Source organism: Eublepharis macularius, chromosome 3 (genome assembly GCF_028583425.1).
Source record: "Eublepharis macularius isolate TG4126 chromosome 3, MPM_Emac_v1.0, whole genome shotgun sequence".
NCBI lineage: Eukaryota > Metazoa > Chordata > Lepidosauria > Squamata > Eublepharidae > Eublepharis > Eublepharis macularius.
Window position 1 is genome coordinate 67,024,645 of NC_072792.1, and position 24,267 is coordinate 67,048,911.

General features: G+C 43.2%; 1 protein-coding gene across 1 annotated transcript in view; it reads left to right on the plus strand.

Moving 5' to 3' along the window:
• The first annotated feature begins 238 nt into the window (after nucleotides 1-238).
• EGFL6 (EGF like domain multiple 6) overlaps nucleotides 239-24,267 on the plus strand; it is a 112,396-nt gene continuing 88,367 nt past the window's right edge. The window contains exons 1-2 of the mRNA XM_054974380.1: nucleotides 239-721; nucleotides 878-980. Coding sequence (XP_054830355.1) covers nucleotides 239-721; nucleotides 878-980 — 586 coding nt within the window. The remainder of the gene's footprint in view (nucleotides 722-877; nucleotides 981-24,267) is intronic.

Here is a 24,267-nt window from a genome sequence, read left to right on the forward strand (position 1 = left end):
GCTGGCTTGCCCGCCAATTTCCTATACATTCCATTCGTTTTTTTCTTGAGGTGGGCAAATTTGAACTGTTCGGTGGTGTTTTGCCGCTTTGCGAAATCGTGTTGTTGTGGAGGATCCTAGTGTCTGTGGAGGCTTGGCCATGGCACCACATGCAGCTCTTTTCCTTGTGGTGGCAAGATTAGTGTTGAGCATAATTCAGATGACCATGCGTCTGCATTTGGCATACCTAAGACGCATCATGCGGAGGCACAAACACTATGTCTGCCTCAGAGATGCACTGTCTCGCAGGCAGAAGCAACGACAAATGCTTGTGATCCAAAGGTGCCAATGTCTGCGAGATAAGTGGTTCACTCTGGAAGAAGAACATGTTCCAAGGAAGTGCTGGGTCACCCTGAAAAGCCAGGATTGGTGGGATAGAATTTTCCTTGGCACCTGGGATGACGAAGAATGGATAGAGTGCTTCAGGATGACCTGTGAAACTTTTGAAGACATCGTCCGTATTCTGAGACTGCATCTGGAACATCAGAAAACTTCATTCCAGGATCTGGTCACTGTTGAGAAAATGGTCACTGTGGCAATCTGGTGCCTGGCCATCGGCAGCTGCTACAGGCAGGCCAAAAATCAATTTGGGATTGGACTTTCCACCGTTGGTACCGCTGTTTTGGAGATGTGCTACGCACTTAAGTCTGAGCTGCTCTCCAAGATTGGTGGGGTTGGTTCGGTGAGTTTTTAAAAAAAATTATTTTAAAGCTTTTGGTATAGCGATATACCAGTGTTTAGACATAAGTATAGTATTATGTATAGACATAAGAATGGACATAAGGCACGCTTCTGAGTTATTGGCTTTAACTGACAGTGCTCCTTTTTTTTCACGTAGGTGATGGATGGATTTGTGGCGCTCAGGTTCCCCGACTGTGTGGGGGCCATAGATGGGACCCATATCCCAATATGTGCTCCCGGAGGCAGCCCTGTGCAGTATGGTAATAGAAAGAAATTCTCATCTATACTCCTGTATAGGAGGAGGAGATGAGGAACTGTTGACTATCAAGGGTGTTTCATTGACACTGAAATAGGATGGAGTGGGAAAAACCACGATGCCTTTGTCTTTAGGAATTCTGCGATTTGCGCATCAATGGACGTGGGAACATTTATTCCTGGGAATCTGAGCCTGCATTTGGAAGATGTGACAGTACCTCTGCTCATCATCTTGGATGGCGCATATCCTATTTGCAGGTGGCTGATGAAGCCTTACGGAACTTATGCTGAGACAGATGCTCATAAGCATTTCGACCGTGCACTGTGTTGCTCTAGAAATGTAGTTGAGAGCAGTTTTGGATGCCTGAAATCAAAATGGCAGTGTCTTGCCACCTGTTTAAACTGCAGGGAGGAGAACGTGGTGGCTGTGGTGACAGTCTGTGTCATATTGCACAATATTTGTGAAAAGCAGGGATACGATTACCTTTGTGACCGGAGAGATCCCACCCCTGTCTTAGTGCCGCATGAGGAGGAGGCTGTCTTAGAACAGGACAGATCTCACCTGGAGATAGGGAAGATTGTTAGAGACACTTTCGCCAGATTTATGTATGCAAATGCCAGATGATGACTACTTATTTGTTGTCCATCTTGGTGGGTTCTTCTCCTCACCTTATATTTCCGGTTGATAGTTGACAAATTCTAAACTGTAAATATGTTCTCAGTCTAAATAGTGTGATGTTGTTCAGTAAAATGTTGGTTTTGTTATGTTATTTCTCCCCCATTTTCTTGAATGAGGTACATTGGTTTTAGAATGCTTCATCGCAACACTGGTATCCACCCACCATGGGATGAGGTGGGGTTTTATGATAGGGAGGAACAGCTGCCAAACGCTGATGCTAACGGACAGGTGTCTGGCAGAAAACACTTTCCATGACATGCGTGCTAAACTACTGCACGTGTTGGCCTCATTGTGGATGCTTCGCAGGTGAGCATCCCACTACAAAGCAAAAGTCCAAGTGCTGGTTACTGAGGAATTGGTAAGATCATAAATCTTGGGAAGCGTGCAAGCTCTGATTGACCAAGAAGGTCTTAAATCTTTGCAGGAGTAAGCAAAGATGGGTGATGGCAATCTTTACTTTAGACTCCTAAATAGTTTGTCCCGTACCTTAGTATGCAGTTCCAAAAAACTTTATTAAGAAACTGGTAGCATCTAAAAGGATTATAAGAAATCATTACAGAACAATAATTCTGGAGCATCAGTTCTCCTTTTCAGAGGCATCATTGCATCTGACGAGGATGACTGCTCTCTAGGAAAAGTTATGTTATGTTGAGTGGCTCGCTCATCCAGTTGCAATGGGACTCCATTTCTCAGATAGTGGATATAAGTATGTGTCACACTTTATGAGCTCCTGCATGGGTGGTGGATGGTCTTCAGTGGTATGGCCGGCAAGAGGACAGCCTAGCCCCCACCAAATGCCCAACGGAACATCTCCATCTTGCAGGCCCAGCGGAAAGATAACAAATCCCGCTGAGCCCTAGTCTCCTCAGACAGAGAGTTCCACCAGGTTGGAGCCAGGACTGAAAAGGTCCTGGCTCTGGTAGAGGCCAGATGGACCTCCCTGGGGCCAAGGACCATCAGCAACTGCTTATTAGGTGATCGAAGCGACCTCCAGGGAACATATGGGGAGAGGTGGTCCTGAAGTTGACCCAGCATGGATTCCCCAGGACCTTGGAGCAATGCTGCTCAAAGTTTAGACGGGTCAAGGCCTCATTTTTCAATGCCCTCGAGGCATGGCAGGACATGCCTCGAGGGCATTGAAAGCCACAAAGTGGAAAGCCACAATACTTTGCTGCACTCCTTAAAGAGTGATAAGTTAATTGTCCTATATCAGTTAGAAGTAAAATAATACTTTTTCTTGACAGCTGTCCTGCATGGAAGAGAGAGGGCAGTGGAGGGAAGGAAAGAAGAGCAGCGGCCAGCAGCTGAGGAAGAGCAGCTGTAGGAGGAGGGTGACGATCCCTCATGAAAGGAGCTGGAGGAGCCAGGGGCATCCCTGGCTGGGGCTGGTATGGATCTCACCTTGAAAGTGACATCCCCTGCTTTTTCCATCACAGTGTATAGTGAAAAAAAATCCATGTCATGAACACCAAATGATCAATTTTCCGATCAAAACCATCTAAGCCCCTCACCCACACTGCTCTGATGTGTTTTCCAAACCACACTCCATTCATTGCCCCACAAGCACAGGACCATGCTGGTTTTTCAAATGTAAACTGTTTTTATTAAACATCACAAACAGAAAAGTGCATCACTGCTGTCATGAAGGGCGATAAACAGGAGGAAAGCTGCCTATTGAATAACCGTGTCACCAAGTCACAAACAGTGGTTCACAAACCACTATAACAATTGAGCTGACAATTGACCCCACTCTGAGACCCAAGGTTTTACGCCATGGGTTGGGGAGACTCCACTTTTGATACCTGCTGTTCTTGTGTGGTGTCCTCAAGGAATAAATACCCCATTCTTTTTGATGTGTGGCAAAATAAAGTTGTCTTTACAAGCCAGTTTTAACAATAATATTTCTGGGTCCACAGCTGATGAAAGTGCCACTCCTGGGGATATTGGTGTCCAGGAAGCCACCCCTTCCACCAGCAGTGGAGACCCTGGACAGAGAAAATCAGCCACCACCCTGGACGATGTCTGCGCCACCATTGCCAGCATGGAGCGACGGGTGATGCGAAGTCATATCACATTTTAACTTTCCCACAGTAAAAGGTGGTTTGCAATTTTGAGAGAGCTGAAACTGTGGGTGGCTGTAATTAGGATTAAAAGCACTCTCCTCCCAACCTTGCAAAACATCTACTGACAACCACAGAATGTGTCCAAAGGTCTAGGACCAGTACAGCCACACAACAGTTGCCATTTGTCCAGGACCAAATCAAGATAGTTTGAGTGGGCAGAAAAGAGTAGATAATTTCTCAAAAATTTCAGTCTTATTGTTAAACCTCTTTAATCTCAGTTAACAAGTTCGAAAAATGAATGAGCAGTGTGGAGAAGAGGGTGGCAATCAACAGCTGTCATCTGTGCCTACTGGAGACAGTTGAACGTGAGAGACAGACTCACACCATCTGTGGCCAGAACACTCTTTTTTCATGATACAGGGGAAAACCACAGTTCTTGTGTTCTCATACACAGGGCAAAAGGTGGGAAAAAAACATTACAAGTAGGAAAAAGTGGAGGAAGTTACAGCGGAACATCGATTCAGATTTTGTGGCACATACATGAGACAATCACGAAGAAGTGTTGAAAAAACCCGCATAAAACGAAAGGCTGGTGCTAGCATGACGCTACAATAAGGAAGTATGAAAATGGCCTTAGTGTGTACACACATCGCAGAGTATATGTGCAATCGGCACATGTACTTTGGACTCAGCATCCAGTACTCAAATGTAATTGGTTTCTATACATTTGTTATTACAAGGTGAGGTCTACAAAGAATTGCAGGTGGAATGATTTGGAAATTCTCCCCCACATCTACAGATCCCACCTTCCAGAATTCGCTAACTTCTTTGAGGCTTCAGAAGTCTAGTTTCTCCAGCTCCCTCTGATTTTATTTTACTCCTTACCATTTTACTCCTTACCAGAAGGCCTTATTTGCCCCACTCAGGAATGATGTTGCTATCCCCAGTGACTTACTGAGAATGTTTCAGATTGGGGCAAATTCCACTGGGGAAGGCTCAACTTCTCCCCTCCCCTTGTGCAACAGTCCCAATCCAAATCCCCGTGTTTATGATTTTGAGGGGGGTGGGGTAACTGGGGATTTCTTTTTCTTGGTAACATGTTCTTTGTCCTATAAAACGCTTGTTACATATGACACCAGTGATTACAAATTTCATGTCCTATCCTAAACAAGAGATGCAGAGCTTCTAATCAAACAGGCAGTGTGGTTAGATAAACAAGTGAACTTGCAGTTGTGATCTGAGCTCAAGAAAAATCATGTGATTTATCACTGCCCTTCCATCAAAATTATTTAGTCTGTAAAGGTATTTTCATGTGTGCTGAAAAAGTGTATGCACTTACAACTCACCAACTTTCTAGGCTGATAGCGTTTTTGTGGGTCCACAGCTAAGAAACTTTGTGTATGTGAATCTCTTTGCATCTCTCTGTATGTCTCTGTCTCTGAATATTTTTGTTTATTCTAAAAAAAAAAGTCTTTCACAGATTACTGTTTTCAGATTCATGTGTTAAAACTGCCACTACACAGTGTCTTGTCTGCTTGAGCCAAGAACAAAAATCCTTGTATTTCTTAAAAAATGTGTTCTGGTGAGGTGGGAAGGGGGGACAGCAGCCACTGAAAGAAACAGCAACCTACACAAACTTATCAGGTGAATAAGACCCAGAAAAACACACACACACATATATATACAGTGCTTTTTTTCTGGGGGGATGCAGTAGTATGTGTACTTTAAACATTTTGTGAATCTAACAGGAGAAAGTAAAAAATTTAAAATATTGGAATTCCCGCTAAACCAACTCCAAACATATTATGGATATTTAAGTGATTTGTTAAGTTTTATGTAGCGTATGTTGGCAACAAAGATGTTTCGTTATATTTAAACTCACTAGGAGCGCTGTTCGTCTTACAAAAAATGGAATGTATTTGAGCATCGAAAACGTCACCAAGATCGCAGGCATAATCGGTGATCATTAGGGTGCAGACAAATACAAACAAGTCTTCTCTAAGCCACTTGGGGCTCTGGTAGTTGGAATCTAGCACGGTGATTGGTCAGTCTTGTTGCTACCCTCGATGGCGGCAACCAATTTATGTATTTGTGTATGTTTTGCGCAAAGAGTGCAAAGAGTTTGTCTATACCAAAACTCTTTAGTTGTGCGCACGTGTCACTATAGAGGGGCTTGATTGGCAATATCGATACCCATAATTCTCATCACCAACAGTCTTCTGTCGTCATTTCTTTTCACGGTGAACACAACCTCATGCCAATCTGGAAGTTATTGTGAGCTGTGTAATATGAGGTAATGCATGTTCTTGGTAATTTTGTCCATTAACTGCATTTATGTTTTCCTATTTGAACTATAAAATGGCAATTTTCTTGAGTCAAACTGAGAGTACCCCTAAACATTTTTTAGAAAAAAAGCACTGTATACACACACACGCACACACATGCACACCTAGAATCCTTTTTGTGAAGAAATACTTTGTCATTGTAACAACATTTTAAAAACTGACAGTGCACCATAGAGCTGTAAACCACAATCTGTGATTCTGTATTATAAGGATTTATAGCAAGCACTTTTATATTCCAACATGTATCCTAGAATTCACATTTAGTTGACAAACAATAACCATCACATCCCGTGCTTTGCATATGCGATTACCCAGCAGAGCAGAAGGTTTTTCCAGCTTGCCTTGTACTACTGGATGTAATATTCTTTCAATCAAAACTGTCTAAAGTTCTTCCTAAATTGCATTCTGAATAGGCAATGTGTCTTATTGTACCTTGCAAAGTGCTGTGTCCTGACAGCTAAAAAACCTACAACGCACTAATTAGCAGTGTTTCTGTAACCATGGCACTGTAACATTATTTGATTTGTCATTTGACATTTTTCTTCCAAAGGTGAAAAAAAGAGAAAAGGCACTGTGGCACATATTGGCCTGGAAAATTTTGCCACCCCAACTGCTCCCTCTGCACTACCCAGGAGAGGTTACCCAAAGCCCTTAAATAGCACAGTGGATGCTAGGACACAACCGTTTCACCATTTGCAAATAAAAAAGAAGTTACAGCTGTGCCCCAGCAGCCTCTGCAACACTGTGAGAGGGATACATCTTTCAAGCCAGATTGACCAGTACTCTTAAATGTGTTACACTTTTAAGAGAACAAATGTTTCAGTTGTGTGACACCTTAATAGGGTTACCAGGCCCATCCTGGCAACCAGTTGGAAACCAGGGGGGACAGAGACATAGGGGGACAGCCTTTGGCAATGTTGTGATATAACTTCTGGAAAAACCTGTTAAGTGATGTCATGCTTTTCTAGGAATCTTCGGAAACTGTTGGGTAAAAAGACAAAAAAAAATTGGCTGTTCCTGGATAGGACTGGTGATGTCATGCCATATTCCCAACAGCCATTTTTAATTTTTTCTCCAGAGGACAGGCATCCCTGTTCCTTAGTGTACTAATAGATTGTTTTGGGCATGATGTTGTGTCATCATATTTGTAAAGTGGACTGAGTAAGTTCTGAGGTTAGGGACAGAAAGATATAAAAGTAATAACAGAATGCAAAAATCCCATGTTGAGCGAATGATATTTATTTTATTTAAAAAATGTTTATGCTGCCTTGGGGATGCTGTCAGGCAACAAACATTAAAAGGTTGAAAAAAAACCCTGAAGCATTTAAAATATATTTCTCAGGGAGCAGGGCTAATAACAGTTAGTTAGTGAGGGAATGCCAAACAAAACACAAGACTTCACCTGCTGGCAGAAGACAGACCAATCTCCCTGGGAAAGGGTTCCACCATTTTGGTGCTAGAATTGAGAAGACCCTTTCTTGGGTTGGCACCCAAATAGTCAACAGAAGGTCTGTGCCCAGCAGTACCCCCAATATGAACCCACTTCTTCAGGGAGACTGCAACCCCAACCAGAATAGGAGATATCCCAATTCCTGGGTCAGGCCTTCGCCTACCAGAAACACAAGCACCTCTGCTTTGTCAGGATTAAGTTTCAGCTTGTTATCCCTCATCCATTCCAAAACTGCCTCCAGGCTCCTGTTCATCATTTTCACAGCCTCTCTGGGATCTGCTGAAAATGCAAGGTAGAGCTGGGTGTCGTCTGCATGTTGGTGGCAACTCAGACCAGATCTCCAGATGACCTCTCCCAGAAGCTCTGATGTTAAAAAGCATCAGGAGTAAGATGCAGCCAGAGGCCGAGGGATGGAACAGCACTCCCCCAGCACTTCCCTTTGAGGCAGGACCAAAACTCCTGGAAAAGTTCCTCCAAGTCCCAAACCCATAAGGCTGGGCACCCACCTCAGTCTATCAATATAATTTCATCAGCAAATGCAAGTCCTCCTGAATACAAAATCTAATTCCTATCAAACCCCAGATGTACCTGGTGACTTTTACAGACTTTGCCTAAATGTCTCCTATCAGCCTGCCTCAGGCATGAGTGAAGCCTCCATCCTGCCAGCCCTTTTGTCTACCCTGCCTGGAGGTGATCCTGTTCTGCCGCCATTCTGAAAAGCCCCCTACCCTTAACTCAGTCAGAGCCAGGAAATTCATAGAGGCTCATCCTGGACTCATCCCCAACTCCTGTACTTTATAATTATTTTATTGATATTCTTTTGTGCTATCTCCTATAAGTGTTGCATTCTACCAACCAAAGCTTGGTAGTGGTTTCTTCCTTTCTGCTTGTGCAGAGGCAACCAAAGCTACTTTTCTTTCTTTGGGACTCCAAGACATTTCCTTGCCACAAAGGAGAGTGCCTCATCTTCTTATATTACCTGGGACCTATGGACGCTCTGCCTAAAGTCCTCTAAATCTCTGGATCATTTAAACGAGCAATGTACTCCACCCAGCTCAGCAGACTGAGGACAGGTAATCTCCTCTGTTAATTTTTTCTCTCTTACAAACTCTCCTTTCTTCTTTAAGCCTCCATGTCTCTCCTTGTTGTTGCTGTTCCCCAGCACAGAATTCTCACTTAGCCAGCAGCTTGGCTTTCTTGCATCTCCTCTCCCTCTCTCTTTTCGTGAGCTGTGGCTCACGAAAGCTCATACCCTGCCACAATTTTTGTTAGTCTTATAGGTGCTACTGGACTCTTCCTCTTTTCCTCTCCTCTCCTGTAACTCTTTGTATGCGTACCCTTCTGAACACAATAATTTCACTGTTCTTATGCCTAAGTACCCGTACAAATCATGTATTCCTATATTCCCCTAAATATATCCCTATATTCCCCTAAATACATTCTAATTCTTGTTTGGGGCGGGGGGAGGATTTGATTGTTTCTTGGTCACTGGTAGCCTAATAGAAGCATTTTGATAGTGCTTGCTCACTATCTGGATAAAGAGCCCTAAGCCACATGGTCTACTTCCCCTAACTGGTGTGAATGTGTCAAACTAGCCAGGCTGCAGAAGTGGGAAGAAGTTTTCCTCTGACTGAGCTTAACCCTCCCAGGGTTGTCAAGTCCCCTTACTCTCCCAGTGGGAAGGGAGACCCGGTGCTTACCTTTTCACTGCTCCCAGCATGCTCTTCATGCATGTGCCCCCACTCCTGTGAAATGATTTCATCACACCACTCTGGGAGTGTGCCTGGGAGGCCCATTCCCACACCTTTCCCTCCACTGGCCAGGTAAATAGTGGCTGGGAGTGAAGGGTGGAAGCAAGGGATCCCCCACCCCCACCAGGGAATGAGATCCCTACCCCTCCATTTGGTTCTGGGTGACTGTCCTAACCCCAAGTTAGAGAATCCACACATATCTAAAGATACATGTGAAATAGCGCACATGAGGAATATTAGTGTTAAATGATTGATTGTGTTGAAGGCCACAGACAAATTTAGAAGCAGCAACAAAGAAGTATATCTCTTATCCATATTTAGTGGAGATCGTCTATCAGAGTGACAGGAGCTGTCAATGTGCCTTGCATTATGCACAGGCCTGCAGCCAGACTGAAAGAGGTCAAGGGCAGATGTGTGTCATCCTGAAGTTTCTACCACCGCAGTATATAACATTCTACATAGTTCTTATTTTTTAAAAGTTCTTCAGTAAAGGGAAAATAATTGTCTCTTTCAAAGCCCCTGGAAACACACCCTGGCTTAGTCTACTGCCAGTCGTAATCAGCGGCTCTCACATCCTCTCCTGGCATATTTAACCACCTAGGATGGAGAAGAGCAAGTTAACAAAAGATGGTTTTCACAACTCCAAGATTCAGAGACCAACCCAAATAGAGGACCAGACTGTGCACCAGATACCTCAGCTACATCATCTGCTGTGTACGTGGGTCCAGTTAACGTTGATTTGAGAGAATTTTTTCAGCAAAGACTTATGTGTATTCCTGTCCTGACTAAGGGTGTGTTGTTACCTGAATGGGGATCTTCTTGCAAGTTTGAGGGAATTAGTGTACAAGGAAGGGCAGCAAGAGGGGGTAACAAGCAAGATCTTTCACCTGTGTATTTGGAATCGTTCCTCTAGAGAACTCTTTAATAAACAAGCAGATGTTCAAACAAAAAACAATTATTTATAAAATAATAAAGACCAATTGCACACAAAACACACAGCTCACACAGAGCTAACTAGAAGAAAAAGGAAAAGTGGAGAGAATAGCAGGGCTGGGTGATAATTACCAGTCCAGAAGACAAGGGGTGGTCATGAGAGAGTAGCTTTGAGTTACCAGTGCTTCATGGCAGGAAATGAGAGGCTCAGACACATGTCTGAGGGTGGGTGTCAGATTCAAACAATACACACAAAACTGTGGAGGTGAGTATACTGTGGAATGTACTCTAGGGCAGGATTGTGTCTTCTGCCCCAAAACAATAATGGCTGTCTCCAGCGGAAAGACAATAAAACTGGGAAAGGTTTGATTAAGCCTTCCTGGGTGTGACTGAAAGTAAAAAGGTGCTTGATGACCTGCAGTGGCTGGGACAAGTGAGGCTTATTAGATCCCTGCATAGCCCAGAATGGGAGAGCAGATAAGGGAAGATAGGCAGGATGTGGAGGTGATTAATTCAGGAACTCCTGGAAGACCTTATTGTCTAAGGATCTATGTACATCTTGGGTTGTGTGGGGCTGAAAGCTAGTCTCGCTTGATGACTCACATGCCAGTAATTTTCTAACTCCCAGCTAGGAGTTGGCAGCCATTTCCTGCCTTGCCAGGCACCATTTCTGTGTTTTTAAAACACATGAGGAGAGGAGCTTATGATATAGCCATATTCATAAGCTTCCCTGTTAACATGAAGGTAGGTTCGACTGCTAATAGTGTGTGTGAGAGAGCTTTAAAAGAAGTCTTTTCTCCTGATTCAGATCTATAAAAGTCATCAAGCAAGCAAACTGCATCACTGCCTTCAGGCATTGTATACATTTTTTACAGCATTTGTTTTGACAAGAATAAACACTTTTTAGTAGGGTACAAATGCTCAGGGAAATACAGCACAGGCCAAGGGTACAAGTGCAAGAACAAAAGCCAAGCAGGTAAATCAATGTTTATTTTATGAGCATTAAGATTGGGTCTTGTCTCCTTTAGTAGTGATGGTAATGTTAAAAGTCATACCTCATGGCTACAACAATAGTGTAGTTCTAAACAACTATGTACAAATTGAAAATACAGTTCTGGCAAAGAGGAATAAAGACATGTCACACGTCTGAAAGTTGATGTCTTCACATGGGACTGGTGTGCTGAAGCTGCTGCTGTTGGAATGTAGTCACTCTTCAGACTCTTCGGAGTCAGATTCTGTGCAAAGCCCACAAAGATTACCATAAAGTGATCTGCTGTCAGCAAAGAGAGAAATAGCGTCAATCACATTTTCTTGCATGCTATAAAGCCCCAAAATTTCATGTGGTGGCTTGAACCAATGAAGTGCACTTCAGATACTATAGAGTTATTCTTATAAGAAGGTTAAGAGGCTTATATAAACATCATAGTCTGAAGAGATCCCTGTGTGTGGGGTGGGGGGGGAATACTGTGTTTTAAGCAGTCTTGGAGGCCTAACAACACAATCCTTAGGATTTCTTTGGATGGAGCTCCAAACATTTATTTAAAAATTGCTTACAAGGAAAAAGGGGGTCTAACAAGGATTGCAGTATGCAGGGAGAGGAGCTTTTTCCTGACCTAAGATAGCCCGAAGGAGCTTATTTGCCCCAATGGGGAAGTTTAAATAGAGCATTTCAGCATGGAACTCCCAGATCATTTCTGCAGGGGCCATATCCAGGGAAAAATGTGCTATGTACTTAGGCCCTGAGTTATCTTTGTTATTAAAGCATTACTCAGTGTTTATGCTCAGTATAAAGAGTCTAAAGAAAGATGCCAAAATTATCTTTATAAGAACTTCAAGACCTATTTTGTGACATTGCTATCATTTTCCTCCACATTCTCCCTCCGCTTACACTTAAAATTATCAAAAACTAAACAACACTAGCTTTTCACAATTTTCCATATTTGTCTTTATCTTGAGATCTTGCTGACTGAGTAAATGATTCTGGCAGCTTAATTAACGCTGGTACTCATTTGCCCCTCGCATTCAGGATACACTGTTCCATACACTGTTCCATTGTTTGGGATAACACTATAATAAACTGGCCACACCCCAACATAGTTTCCCTTCACTCGCTGAAATGAGCCCAACACATCACTGTTAAGGTGATCTGTGGTGACATGCAGTTATCTCTACATACATTTGGTGTTTTAAGCCCGCCCATTCCCAAATTAATGGACTACCCTTTTTGTTTTGTAAATATAGCCAATCACTGCTGTAAGTAACCATTTCCATTCCAAAGGCCAGCTCCTGAGTGTGCCTTCCCTCCGAGTCCAGCACTTGAGCTACTTAAGAATGGCTATGAGGCACTGCTTCTGAAATTCCATACCCACATTCACATTGAACAGATAGAAAGTAACTGATGTCGTGTGTCTCTGACATCTGTCACTAATACTTAATGGCTGAATATGTTGTACTGTGTTTTAATATGGCCAATGAGGGCCATACTACAAGCTTAAAATATGTAATCTAAAATGTAATACACAGAGAGAAGATAACACAGTGAGCTGTGTATTGATTGGGTCTGGCAAATATCAGGTTTCCTGTTGTCAACAAAATAAAATAACAGAAGTATTTCTGTATATTAGCACAACCCATGACCATTCAAGCATATTCTTAAAACAAAACCAGTCTAATAACAGCAATAGCCTAAGCAAAATATGTATTTTGGTTATTCCAGTGCCTAATTTTCAATGCATTGTTTAGAACTTCTCTGCCTATAAATTTTATTGGACTTTTATATGTAAATATCAAAGTGAGAGCCAAGCTACAAGAGATGAATTACACGAGAAGAAGCACATGAAGGGAGTCACAATGTTAGTCGGGAAGCTGAGTTTTAAAAGAGATCGCAAGGCTTTGTCAATTTCTCGTGAGCCAGGGAGAAGGCTGCTCAGAGGGTTTGTTAATTTCTTTTTTGCCTCCCGAAGGCTCCCGAAGGCTCTGTCAGTTTCACCTCCCCTTCTAAGAGGCGAAGAGGAAACAAATGTCAACCATTCTGTCAGAAAATGTCAGTGCAGATTCGGTTTCGTTTTCTCGGCCATGTCGGACGCTCCTCTCCGCAGGTCCGGGAGGAAGCGCCCGAGCACCCTGACCGGGCGGCTGATCTGCGAAGATTAGCCCCCAAGACTCCCAGTGAGGGAGGCAGGGTCCGGGACGCTGCGGGAAGAGCCCCCCGAAAATCAATGCGGGGGGTAAATTGCCCGTTTGTCCCTATGGAGGCCAGCAGACGTGCGCGGCGCCTCGAGTGCTGCCGGGCCATGGAAAATGGCAAAGAGCAGAACTAGGCGGAAGCCTGTAAGTAAGCGAATCCCTTCTGTTATTACAAGCGCACGCGAAGGAGTGGTGGGATCTGAAGCTAAGAAGGCTCGTTCTTCCCCTTCGCTGAGTTCCAGAATCTGGCTGGCGGTCCCCCCCCCCTAAAATGGCAGCGAAAAAACAAAGTCCCGCTCTGGGCAAGTCAATCTCGGCTGCCCTGCAGGGGAAGGGAGAGTCACTCGAGGAATTGGTGCGGAGGGCGGTTATCGAAGCCATAAAACCCTTTGTTGACAAGCTGAACGAAACAGATCAAAGGGTGGGCTTAATTGAGAGCGAAGTGAAAACCATTAAGGAAGCAGCAGGGGGAGCAGAGAAGTCTGCTCGGGAAAGTGCGTCACTCGTGAAGGCTACGAATAAAGAGTTAAAGCTGGTGGAGAACCAGCTGATCGGGCTACAAGTGGAACGAACACAGACAATTTTGCGCCTCCAGAACGTGAAAGAGGAGGAAAATGAGGATTTATGGGGTCTGGTCTCGGAACTATTGGCGACACCCGTGAAGGCAACTAAAGAAGAGGTTAAAAGCGCCATTTTGGAAGTCTGCCGGGCTTCTTCAAAATATGCAACGAAGCGTCAGCTGCCTCGCGAGATCATCATCGATTTTTCATCTAAAAGGATCCGAGACACTATCCTGTATAATTCCTATAACACGGATCTGGACTTTTTGGGTAACAAAGTTAAGATACTGAAAGATGTCCCATTTTTAGTTCGGAAAAGACGTTTTAAGTATAAAAAGCTCGCAGCTCTTCTGAGGGAACGTGGAATAAAGTACAAATGGCTATTTCCGGAAGGAATCTGGTTCAGTTACAAAGATCAAGCTTACAAGATATTATCAGAAGACCAACTAAGGGATTTTGAGGACAAAAACCCGGAATTTCAGCGCACCAAGCAAGAAGAAAAGGAGAAGACTGAGGGGGGGGGAGGAAACGAGCACTGCGGCTGCAGTTGCTCAGAGAGAACTGCGTCCGGGACCCAGGAGGGGGAGGAAAATTTAATTTGAATTTGAATTGTAATTTGCATCTTGTAAGGTCAACCACTCCATCAATACTATACAAAGCTTTAATTTTTTTTAATAATGGCAGTATGAAGGGAAAGCATTCTGTGTAGTGTAGTTGTTATATGTTGTTGGTTTTTTTTTTCTTTCCTTCCCTTGTTCCCCTTTCTTTCCTTTGTATTGTTAGTTAATGTAGTTAAAAAGAAAAAGAAAATGTCAGTGCAAACTGCTAAAGCGTTTGAAGAGAATCACTGTCAGAAAGCAAGGAGGGGAGGGGCTTGCAAGTGTAGACAGTTTCACAAAGTGCTAATGGAGAAAGGCTGGATTTCCAGTATTGCAAGACAGTGCATATTCAAACTATCTTAAAGTGCCATGAAGTCAATGAGACTTGGATGGGGCATCACTTCAGAAGGTCCAGCTATTTCACCCTGAGGAGAGGAGCATGATTTACAGCCAGGTGTGAAGGTTTGCCATGGATATACTCAACATTAAATTGCAAAGCAGGTTTTGTGCTATGTGTGTCAACATCTCTGTTGACAGCAAAACTATGGCCCATAATCAAACTGGCAGCTCAAATGTTTGTAAGCCTGGTCTTCTGTTTATTCTTTTACATACAAGCAGCATATATGGCTCCTGAGAGAGTTTCCAACCTCCAGGTGGGGACAGGAGTTCTCCCCAAATTATGACTGACCACCAGATTACAGCAATCAGTTCCTTTGGGGGGTGGGGGGAATGGCAGCTTTAGAGGATGGGCGGTGTGATATACTAAACAGTCTAGGAGAAGTGGCAGTCCTCATCCCTGCTGAGTTCCTTCTCCTCCTCAGACTCTGCCCTTCCCAGGCACCACCCCCGAATGTCCAGGAATTTCCCAAGTTGGAGATGGCAAACAAAGCTGCTGGCATGCTTCTCTTTACTTGCCCCTGCTTCCCTCATCTTCTTTTGTGCCCCAACAGCCACCCTCAGGCCTGGCATCTCCTGTGTGTTCATGGGTAGGAGTGCTTCTCGCCCCTTCCTCCTTTTTCTTAGTCTTGCACTACCATCCCCAGCCTCACTTTCTCTCTCCTTCACCTTTCTACTCATCCTGTGCTCTTTCCCCTCCTTTCTTCATCCTTCCATCACACTGCTGCTTTCATCCACTAATATCCTCTTAAAGTCCACCTCCCTTTTAAAGCTCCCACCCCCATCTTTATTCCATTAATCCACTCCGCTTTCTTCCCCTCCCCTGCCTGACCAATTTGTGTATTGCTCCTCCACCCTCACCACCCCTCATCTAAGTTGTGTGGGCCAGGCCAGGGCCCACCCACCTGACCTGGTACTTCTCCGCCCCTTCCCCTGCTTGGCAGGTACATTGCAACAGGCAAATGGATTCCAAGACCAGCTGCCAATTCTAACTTGTATCCTCCCCTGCAAAGACAGTCAGATTATAGGTCTTCTCCTGCACCCACCTACCACTCCCAGCTCTTCCGAGCAGCTGAATATACTTCAGTAAGTCTCTTCTGGGGCTCCCATTGGCTAGGCCACCACAGGTCTCTAACTCACCAGGAAAAAAAACTAGCCCATTCTACTCCTGTGCTTTATCAGAGACTGACAGTGCAATACTAAGCAGAGTTTAAGCCCATTGATGTCACTGAGATTCAGCAAAAGTAAGTAAGGTAAGTATTATCATACTTGCTACAGGTCAGACTTTGGTAAAGCACCATTGCAGAAGCCCGCTTAGAAGGTAGCTGCTGTAGCAATGCTATGCAACCAAAAAAGAGAGTATCGCGGTAACAGGTAACAAAGCAAAACAGGACTCATGAAGTCTTACTAAGCTCAATCTTCAGTAACAAAACTAAAGCTAATCCATACAACCATTACTACAATTTAATAAGGTATCATACAGTAATAATTCATGTACAATAACACAGTCTTCTGAATGAACTAATAAAATTCAATACTTGGTCTCTGCAAAAACAAGGAACAAACTTCTTAGTGCCATGTGCTGATCAAACCGTTTTTATAAATGTTGCACCAGAATGTTTTATATACTGTATCTTATTAACAATAAAGTGCAAGTGCTCCAATACTGTTCTAAGTACAGGATCAGTTACTTTTGCATTTTTAAAACTATGAGGATCCTGTACGTTTGGCATGCATACCTGGTACACAGGACCATGTCATTGTTTGTAACTATTGCTAGCATTTACAAGTATTGAGGTGGCTGGAGATATCTGTGTGCTTCTGAATAATCGCATATGAACAGAAACCTGTGAGAAATGGCCTTAACCCTCTACATTTCCTACCAGGTGCCTGTGAGTCAGATGCCCAGAATGGTGTGGCTTTTGTCAAAAAAACAGTATAATATAAGAGAAAAGAGTATGGATCATTACATGTCTCCATTCTTTTTGTTCTTCAGAGCTAAAGAGAAAAATCTATTTTACTGGAATTTTGCAATCTGGCTTTGCAAGTAATTTCCAACATTTTGGAGTGTCCCAGTAATATCTGCATTCCTACCAATTAATTCAATAAGTCTTCGGCAGATTCACAGGGACATTTTTCACTGTCTCAGAACAGTCAACGTGGAATAGTTAAAAAAAAAAGCACCATATATTTTGTCAGATTATTTTGTCTGCCCTATTGGATATGAATTATAATCCAATCTATTTGTTCTCCTTCATGAACGCCATCTGCTCATGACCATTAAAATCCATTTTTGATGCTGAGGAGATGAGATCTTAAGAGGCGCATGTATATCCACTATAGAAACAATGCTGCCCTTCCTGGGGGAGCTGTTAAAATCTGACACACCCCAGTATTTATGAGCCATAAACTGCCTGCTTCAAACGGAGATTCATCAGATATGCTTGGGAGATAGGGACAAAGACAGAGGATGGTGCCATTGCAAGCTGGGGGGAAGGGCGAGGGAAAGGTTACACAGATTTCTCCTGTGAGCAGCAGCTGCATTGATCCAAGTTATTTCCTACTATTGCCCATACATTTCTAGCTTGTGGCTTTGACTTTATCTAGCAGCCAGTGTTACAACAAAGAGCTACTCCTAAAGTAGTCTTCTATTAATGTAATTTCTAGATCACCATTCTGGTCTCTGCACATCACGTTTTACAAATACTGAAAACAAAAATCTACTGCTTGACCAAAACGCATTAAAAATGATTGTCCTGTTGTCTAGCCTTTATCCAGGGTGATGTAAATAACCATCATCAATCATTTTCCTGCATTAGTTCATTGGAGATCCGTACATAAGTCCCAGTGGAAAGTCTTGTGGCACCTTGAAAACTAAAGAATTTATTGTAGCATAAGCTTTCATAAGGTTGTGACCACTTTAGTCCTTTCCTGGTCATTAAGCATGGCCACCATTTTGTGTGAGTGGAGAAACATGCATATTTTCTGCATTTATACAGCTTTGGTATGTGTTGTTATGGATCAGAGGACTAACTGCCCCTGGAAAATACACTCTCTTCAGTGACGTCTGCCATAAAATCTCCATGCTATGCACAAATGAAGAAAACCAGCTGAGTGGTGACAAACTGGGGCGGGTGGGGGGGGGGGTGAAGAGCCATTTGGCTGTCTTGTCAGGAAAGGAGAAGATGGATTACTTTTAATAACCCAGCAAGAAACTCTAACAGCCAGTACTGCATGATATGGCTAGACTGGCCAATGATGGGAACATGGAGTGCAGGCAGTCCCCTCCCCAATGCAAGACTGGTCACACAGAATCCCTCCCAGCTGGAAAAGAAAGAGTTAAATGCTTCGCTAGCTTAGTGTTAAGATAGCTAAGCAGTGGGGTGGAGGAAAACCAGATGTGAAGCCTATGTCCATCTTTGTTTTAAAGCCCCAGGTGTCCTGCAACCATTTCTCAGAGAAAGAAATGACAAGATACCCAGTAATTAGTGGAACTTGGCAAGTATTCTTTTTGCCTTTTATTTCCTAGTACTCTGTATAACGTTCTTATACAGAGTCTCATGCGTTTGTGCTTTTAGCTTCTAGAGGATGTTTATTAATAATAAAGGTATCTTCTGTTGTAAAGGTCTCTGACTGTGGTTCAGCTCCCACTCAGGCCCCTTGTTCTTCATCCATGCATAGATACCAAACCTGTAGCTGAAGCAGAAGGAGAAGCTAAGGCTGTAGGAGGCAGTGTAGTTGCTCCATATGTGCACATACATGGAACCCCTGCTTTCAGTTAGTCACACCTCTGAAGGTGTTTGTAGGATGCATGACTGTCCAACTGGCCCACTGGAAGTATTAATAGAAGGATAGCTAGGGCTCTCTACAAGTCGATTCAAGCACCCCCACATGGATACAGACACCCCAGCCACTTGGTCGCTTGTAGCCTGAAAGCTAGAGAGGGGGGAAGATTGAATAGTTATGAGCTTAGGATATGCACAAACATTTCTTAGAAAATACGTGGTTCCATTCATTCTTACAGAAGCTGTTCACACATGGAAAATACATGCATTTCCCCACTCACTCAAAATGGTGACCACATATATTGGATAGTTTCAGGTAGGTAGATGTGTTGGTCTGCAGTACAACAGCAAGATTTGAGTCCAGTGGTGCCTTAGAGAGCAGAAAAGATTTTCAGGGTACAACCTTTGGAGAGTCAAAACTACTCTCTTCAGATATCCCTGTATCTGAAGAAGGGAGCTTTGATTCTTGCAAGCTTAAACTCTGTAAATAGGGTTGCCAGGTCCCTATACCCTCCCAGTGGGAGGGGGGACCTTGCACTTACCTTGTGTCTTGTTGGAGCTTGTTTTCACGTGAGCACAATGCACATGGGCACTCCCAGCACTTGCATGATGACATTACTTCTGGGAGGTGACATCATCATGCTGGCCACAGGCATACTCCCACGCTTTGTACGGGGCTCATTCTGGCCCGTTTGGGGCCAAAATTGGCCCCAGTGAAGCACGAGAGCATACCTGCAGCTGGCATAACAACATCATTTCAGGAAATGATGCCATTGCACCCCACCAGCAGCACACCCAGTGTACACTTTCCCAGGTTGCCTACTGGTGGCGAGCGATCTCCTGGGGTCTTGACATGATTGGCGGGCAATGAAGCAAACCCCTGAGAGATCACCCATCATCAGTCAGCAACTAGGAAGCCTATCTGTAAATCTTGTTCGTTTCTAAGGTGCCACTGAACTCAAATCCCACACATATTGGAAGAATTATGCATAGTACACTCTCTGTTATGCATGAACAGAAAATAAAACGTCTGAAAAGAACTAATGTGCATAGCTGAAGAGCACCACACATCAGTAATGAACTAATAACAAAATCTGGCCTAAGGGAAAGTTTTTCAGTATGGGGCCTTTGTTTCCATTGGCCGAAGACTGGGAGTGTACAGATTACAGAAAGGTTATATGCAAAGAATGAGAAATGCATTCTAGGGAGCACCTGGGACATGAATACAGTTCTAAAGAGGAGGAAATGGGAAAGCGGCAGTCATTCAAAATGAAAATTAAAAAAACAATAGTGATGATATAGAGTACCATTGGGAAGCTGCTCAGCCTGCAAAGGCCAGGAACATGAATCACATATGCACTAGGGGAGGGGCACTGTCTCACACTCTAAACGCATCTCTTAGGCTTGAGTCCTAAGGGGTTATTCTGCCAGCTCTGCAGCAGCAGTTTCTCTGAGGAAACCCTTGACAGAGGAGGGGGGGGAGGATGTTTGTTCATTTCCCCCTTCTGCTGCAGACTCCAAATTGCTCCCCTCAATGTTCCTTCAGATCTACTGACCCACAGAAGCACAGTTGGGGGAGAAAGAAAAGAAGGCTGTATTGCAAGGGGAGAAAGCGCTGCCTTCTTCTAGCACCATCCCACTCGTGCTGCTCAGGACCCAGGACTTGGTGTCTGCAAAGGTGGGGCCAGTAACCTTCTGACTGCCGTGATGGCTCAACATATTTTGCTGCCTGAGGTAATGGCAAGTGGTCACTGTTTCTGCCATCCCCATCCCACCCAGGAACTTGATAACCCTCCTCATCTCTTTGTTGCCCCTTAAAATAGCATGACAATCTGCAAATGCCTGATAGGTCTTCATGAACTCTTATGATATCACTTCCCAAGAGTGTTTGGCCACCATTTTGGTTGCCCAAGAAATTAAAATGCTGGCCAAACTCTGACAAGTCAGAGTATTCTCCTGGAACTTGGCATGAGTGGCAGGGCAGGAACCAGAGCATGGGCATGGGATGTTGCCGGCCACATTGAGCAATCCAGCAACCCTGCACTGGACTTCTCTTTTATTCTGCAACAATAGACTAACATGGCTATTCCTCTAGAATTATGTATGCACTTTATATAAAACATAAGCAGGAAGGCTGTGTGCAGGTGCACTGAAAACAGAGAGGGTTTTCAATCATTTTTTTAAAAAGAAAAGCTGAAGGTCTCTTGTCTTCTTCACATTTATGTTTATTTAATTTTTTGCCACTCACAAGATGGCTTTTGAGAGATTCCAGGAACTGCTTCAAGAGGCATCTTGAGTATGTATTCTTGATGATTTTCTAATATCACTGTTCTTCAAAGGAGGTCATAGTAATATACATGAGTCATCTTCATTTTATCACAAGCAACCTCTGAGGTGGGTTAAGCTGAGAAAGACCCAGGGAGTTTACTGGCAGAGTGAGGATTTAAACCCAAGTCCCTAGCCACTGAACAACATGTGTTGAACAGTGTTCATGACATCATTGATACATTCCTTTCTCCTATCCCTGCATTATGGTGCAGTTAAAATTGTTTTTAAAACAATTGCTTATGTATGCACACTAGAGATGGGCATGAACCAGGAAAAAAACGAACCATGAGGTTCGTGGTTCATCGTGTTTTACGAACCATGAACTTTCACAAACCTGCCCCAGTTCACGAACTGGTTCGTTTGGGTCATGAAAACATCACTTCCAAGTCAGCAGAAGGTCATTTCAGGGTCAGCAGAAGGTCTGCAGAAAATCCAATCCCTGTTGCCTAGGAAACTGATTGATCAGCGCCAGGCTGTCTGCAGTGATGAACCAGAAAATGAACCAAACGAACTGGCCTAAAGTTTGTGGCGGTTCATCAGAAATGGGCTCTGACAAACTGCTGGTTTGTGAACCATGAACCAGCCTGGTTCATGCCAAACTTTGGTTCGTATTTCGGTTCGCGCCCATCTCTAATGCACACGTATATTATAGCTACAGGCTTTAATCAGTTCAATTAGTAGATAACTCCATGGTTCTGGGAGTATATTGGGTTTGGTGTCTTATAGTCCAGTACAGTCCTAAGCAGAGTTGCCCCTATCCAAGTCCATTTACTTTAATGGGTTTAACTCTGGTAAGGATTGCACTGGTTCTGTATTAGAAGAGAAAAAGAAAAAGTTGCCTATTTAAGCTCAGTGAATTCAACTTGTTTTAACAAATGAAATATTTACCATTCTGAATGCCTACATGGCTGGAAATAATTTCTTCTCTGAATTTCAAGAATCTATTCTAAAGGACTACAGGCATAGTTAAAGCAGTAACATTTAAATTGTCTTGATTCATCAATCTGAGTCACTCTAAAACCCTCTTGCTCCTTTCCAAAAGGACAAATTTGCGAAACCTTTTGTCCTCCTCTGTTTTTTGGCTTACAGATACAGGAGAGATGGTGACTGCGTAGGCAGGAGGAACTTACTTCCTTATTTGGCTAAACAACCACCCTTTCCTTTTGGTGGGAACTGGCTAGCTGCAGATCTGAGAAAGCTGAGTGTAATGCTGCAGTATGCTTCTATGAATAACACAATCAGAAGGGAATTCCATGGGTGCAGAATTCCTTTGAACATAGCACATTTATAACATCTACTCATGCTACCAGGTTTCCAGTAAAAGATCTCCAGTCCAGTCCTTCTCCTTTGTTATCTGCAGTGTTTAGATTTTTTTTCATCTCCCAGAAAAGCTGCTTTTATTGGGATGGACAGTGATATCTCTCTTCCACATTTTTATATTAGGTTTCTTTAGAGTAGCTCATGGGTTCTGCCCCGTTGCATCTTCACAATAAACCTATGAGGTAGGTTAGGCTGAGAGTGAAAGCAACTGGCCCAAGGTCATGCAGGAAACTTCATAGATGTGGGAATTTGAACCCAGGCCTTTCAGGCCAAATTCCAATGCTGTGACCACTATATCATACTGCTGTTACCACTGCCACTCTTTTTTTTAAATTAATATTTCAAACTCAATATACAAAGTTGAAAAATAACTGCAAGTAAATAGTTAACTATATACATATATATAAATATAAACTTATTGTTTCTAAACATAGTTTTGTACAAAAAGAAAGAAGAGAAATAATGATCGATAATCCAGTTTGCTAGTACAAAGAAAACTGAAGCTTAAGTGCAAACTTAGTAACCATTTCTTCAGTTTTGTACGAACCACTGCCACTCTTGGAGAGGCAGTGGCTCTGTTCTTGTATGCACAATTATTAATAGACTTTTGCAACTGCTTAATACTTTTTCATTTGGTGTAGTGGTTAAGAGCGGCAGGATTCTAATCTGGAGAACCGGGTTTGATTCCCCACTCCTCCACTTGAAGCCAGCTGGGTGACTTTGGGTTAGTTACAGCTCTCTCAGAGCTTTCTCAGCCCCACCTACCTCGCAGGATAATTGTTGTGAGGATAATAATAATATACTTGGTAAACCACTCTGAGTGTTATCCTGAAGGGCAGTATATAAATCTAATGTTGTTATTATTATTATTTACATTTTTCTGAGACTTTCCACATCCAAAGAAAGCAAATGGGAAATTGTTTCTGTTCTCATCAATGCTGATACAAAAAAAAAAAGAATGTTTGTTCTGTTTTATGGAATACCTTTATTGTGGGGAAAAATTGCCATTGATGCTTGATAGGTAACCCAGGACCAGTCACACACTCTCAACCTAACCTACCTCACAGAGTTGGTTTGAGGATAAAATGGAGGAGAGGCAAATGATGTAAGCTGCCTTGGGTCTACTTTCAAGTCAACAAAGTAAAAATAAAAAATAAGGCAATTATAACTGCAACTCAGAGCAACTTCATAATAAGGACATATAAAATAAATTCAGATGGGATGGTTACAGATTACCACTTTACCAAATATACTGAGGCACAGTCGATATATGGCAATTCTTTTTTCTTGCTGCTCAACTGGAAAGTTACCAAGGTATCCTGGGTTATATCCAGAGGCAGCCCTCTGCCTGGGCTTATAAATGAGACCGGAAGAGGAAAACGTCTTGTTTTTCCTGATTGTTTGCCATCCCAGCCCCACCCTCTCCTTCTTCCATTGTTTGCCGGACATAACATCTCCTCTGATACCACCAGCAATAGTTTTGCCTTCTTTGAATTGCAACAGCACGCTTATTTATGACCAACTTCTACAGAGGGGCTCTATTCCTTGGCCTGGGAGACCGAGACCGAGAGGTTCTTCTTGTTTGTAACACATGTGCACACTTTGATCGCATTTTAAATGGTGGTGATATCCATCAGAAAGGAATATTTTGTCTTCGTGGCTGAGAAACAAAGAAACAAATTCCTCTTCTGGCTTTCGCAACCAAATCTTTTCTAGTATGTACAGCAAAGTAAATGGTGCCCTCTCCTGGGCCAATTACAGCGTGCATTATGATTTGTGGGGGCTCTGTCGCCTGCTACGCTCAACCAGCAAGGCAAAGCGAGGAGTTTTCAAGCAAACACAATAAATAGCACAATCATGCCTGATGTGGAACATCACTCCACTTACAATAACTAGC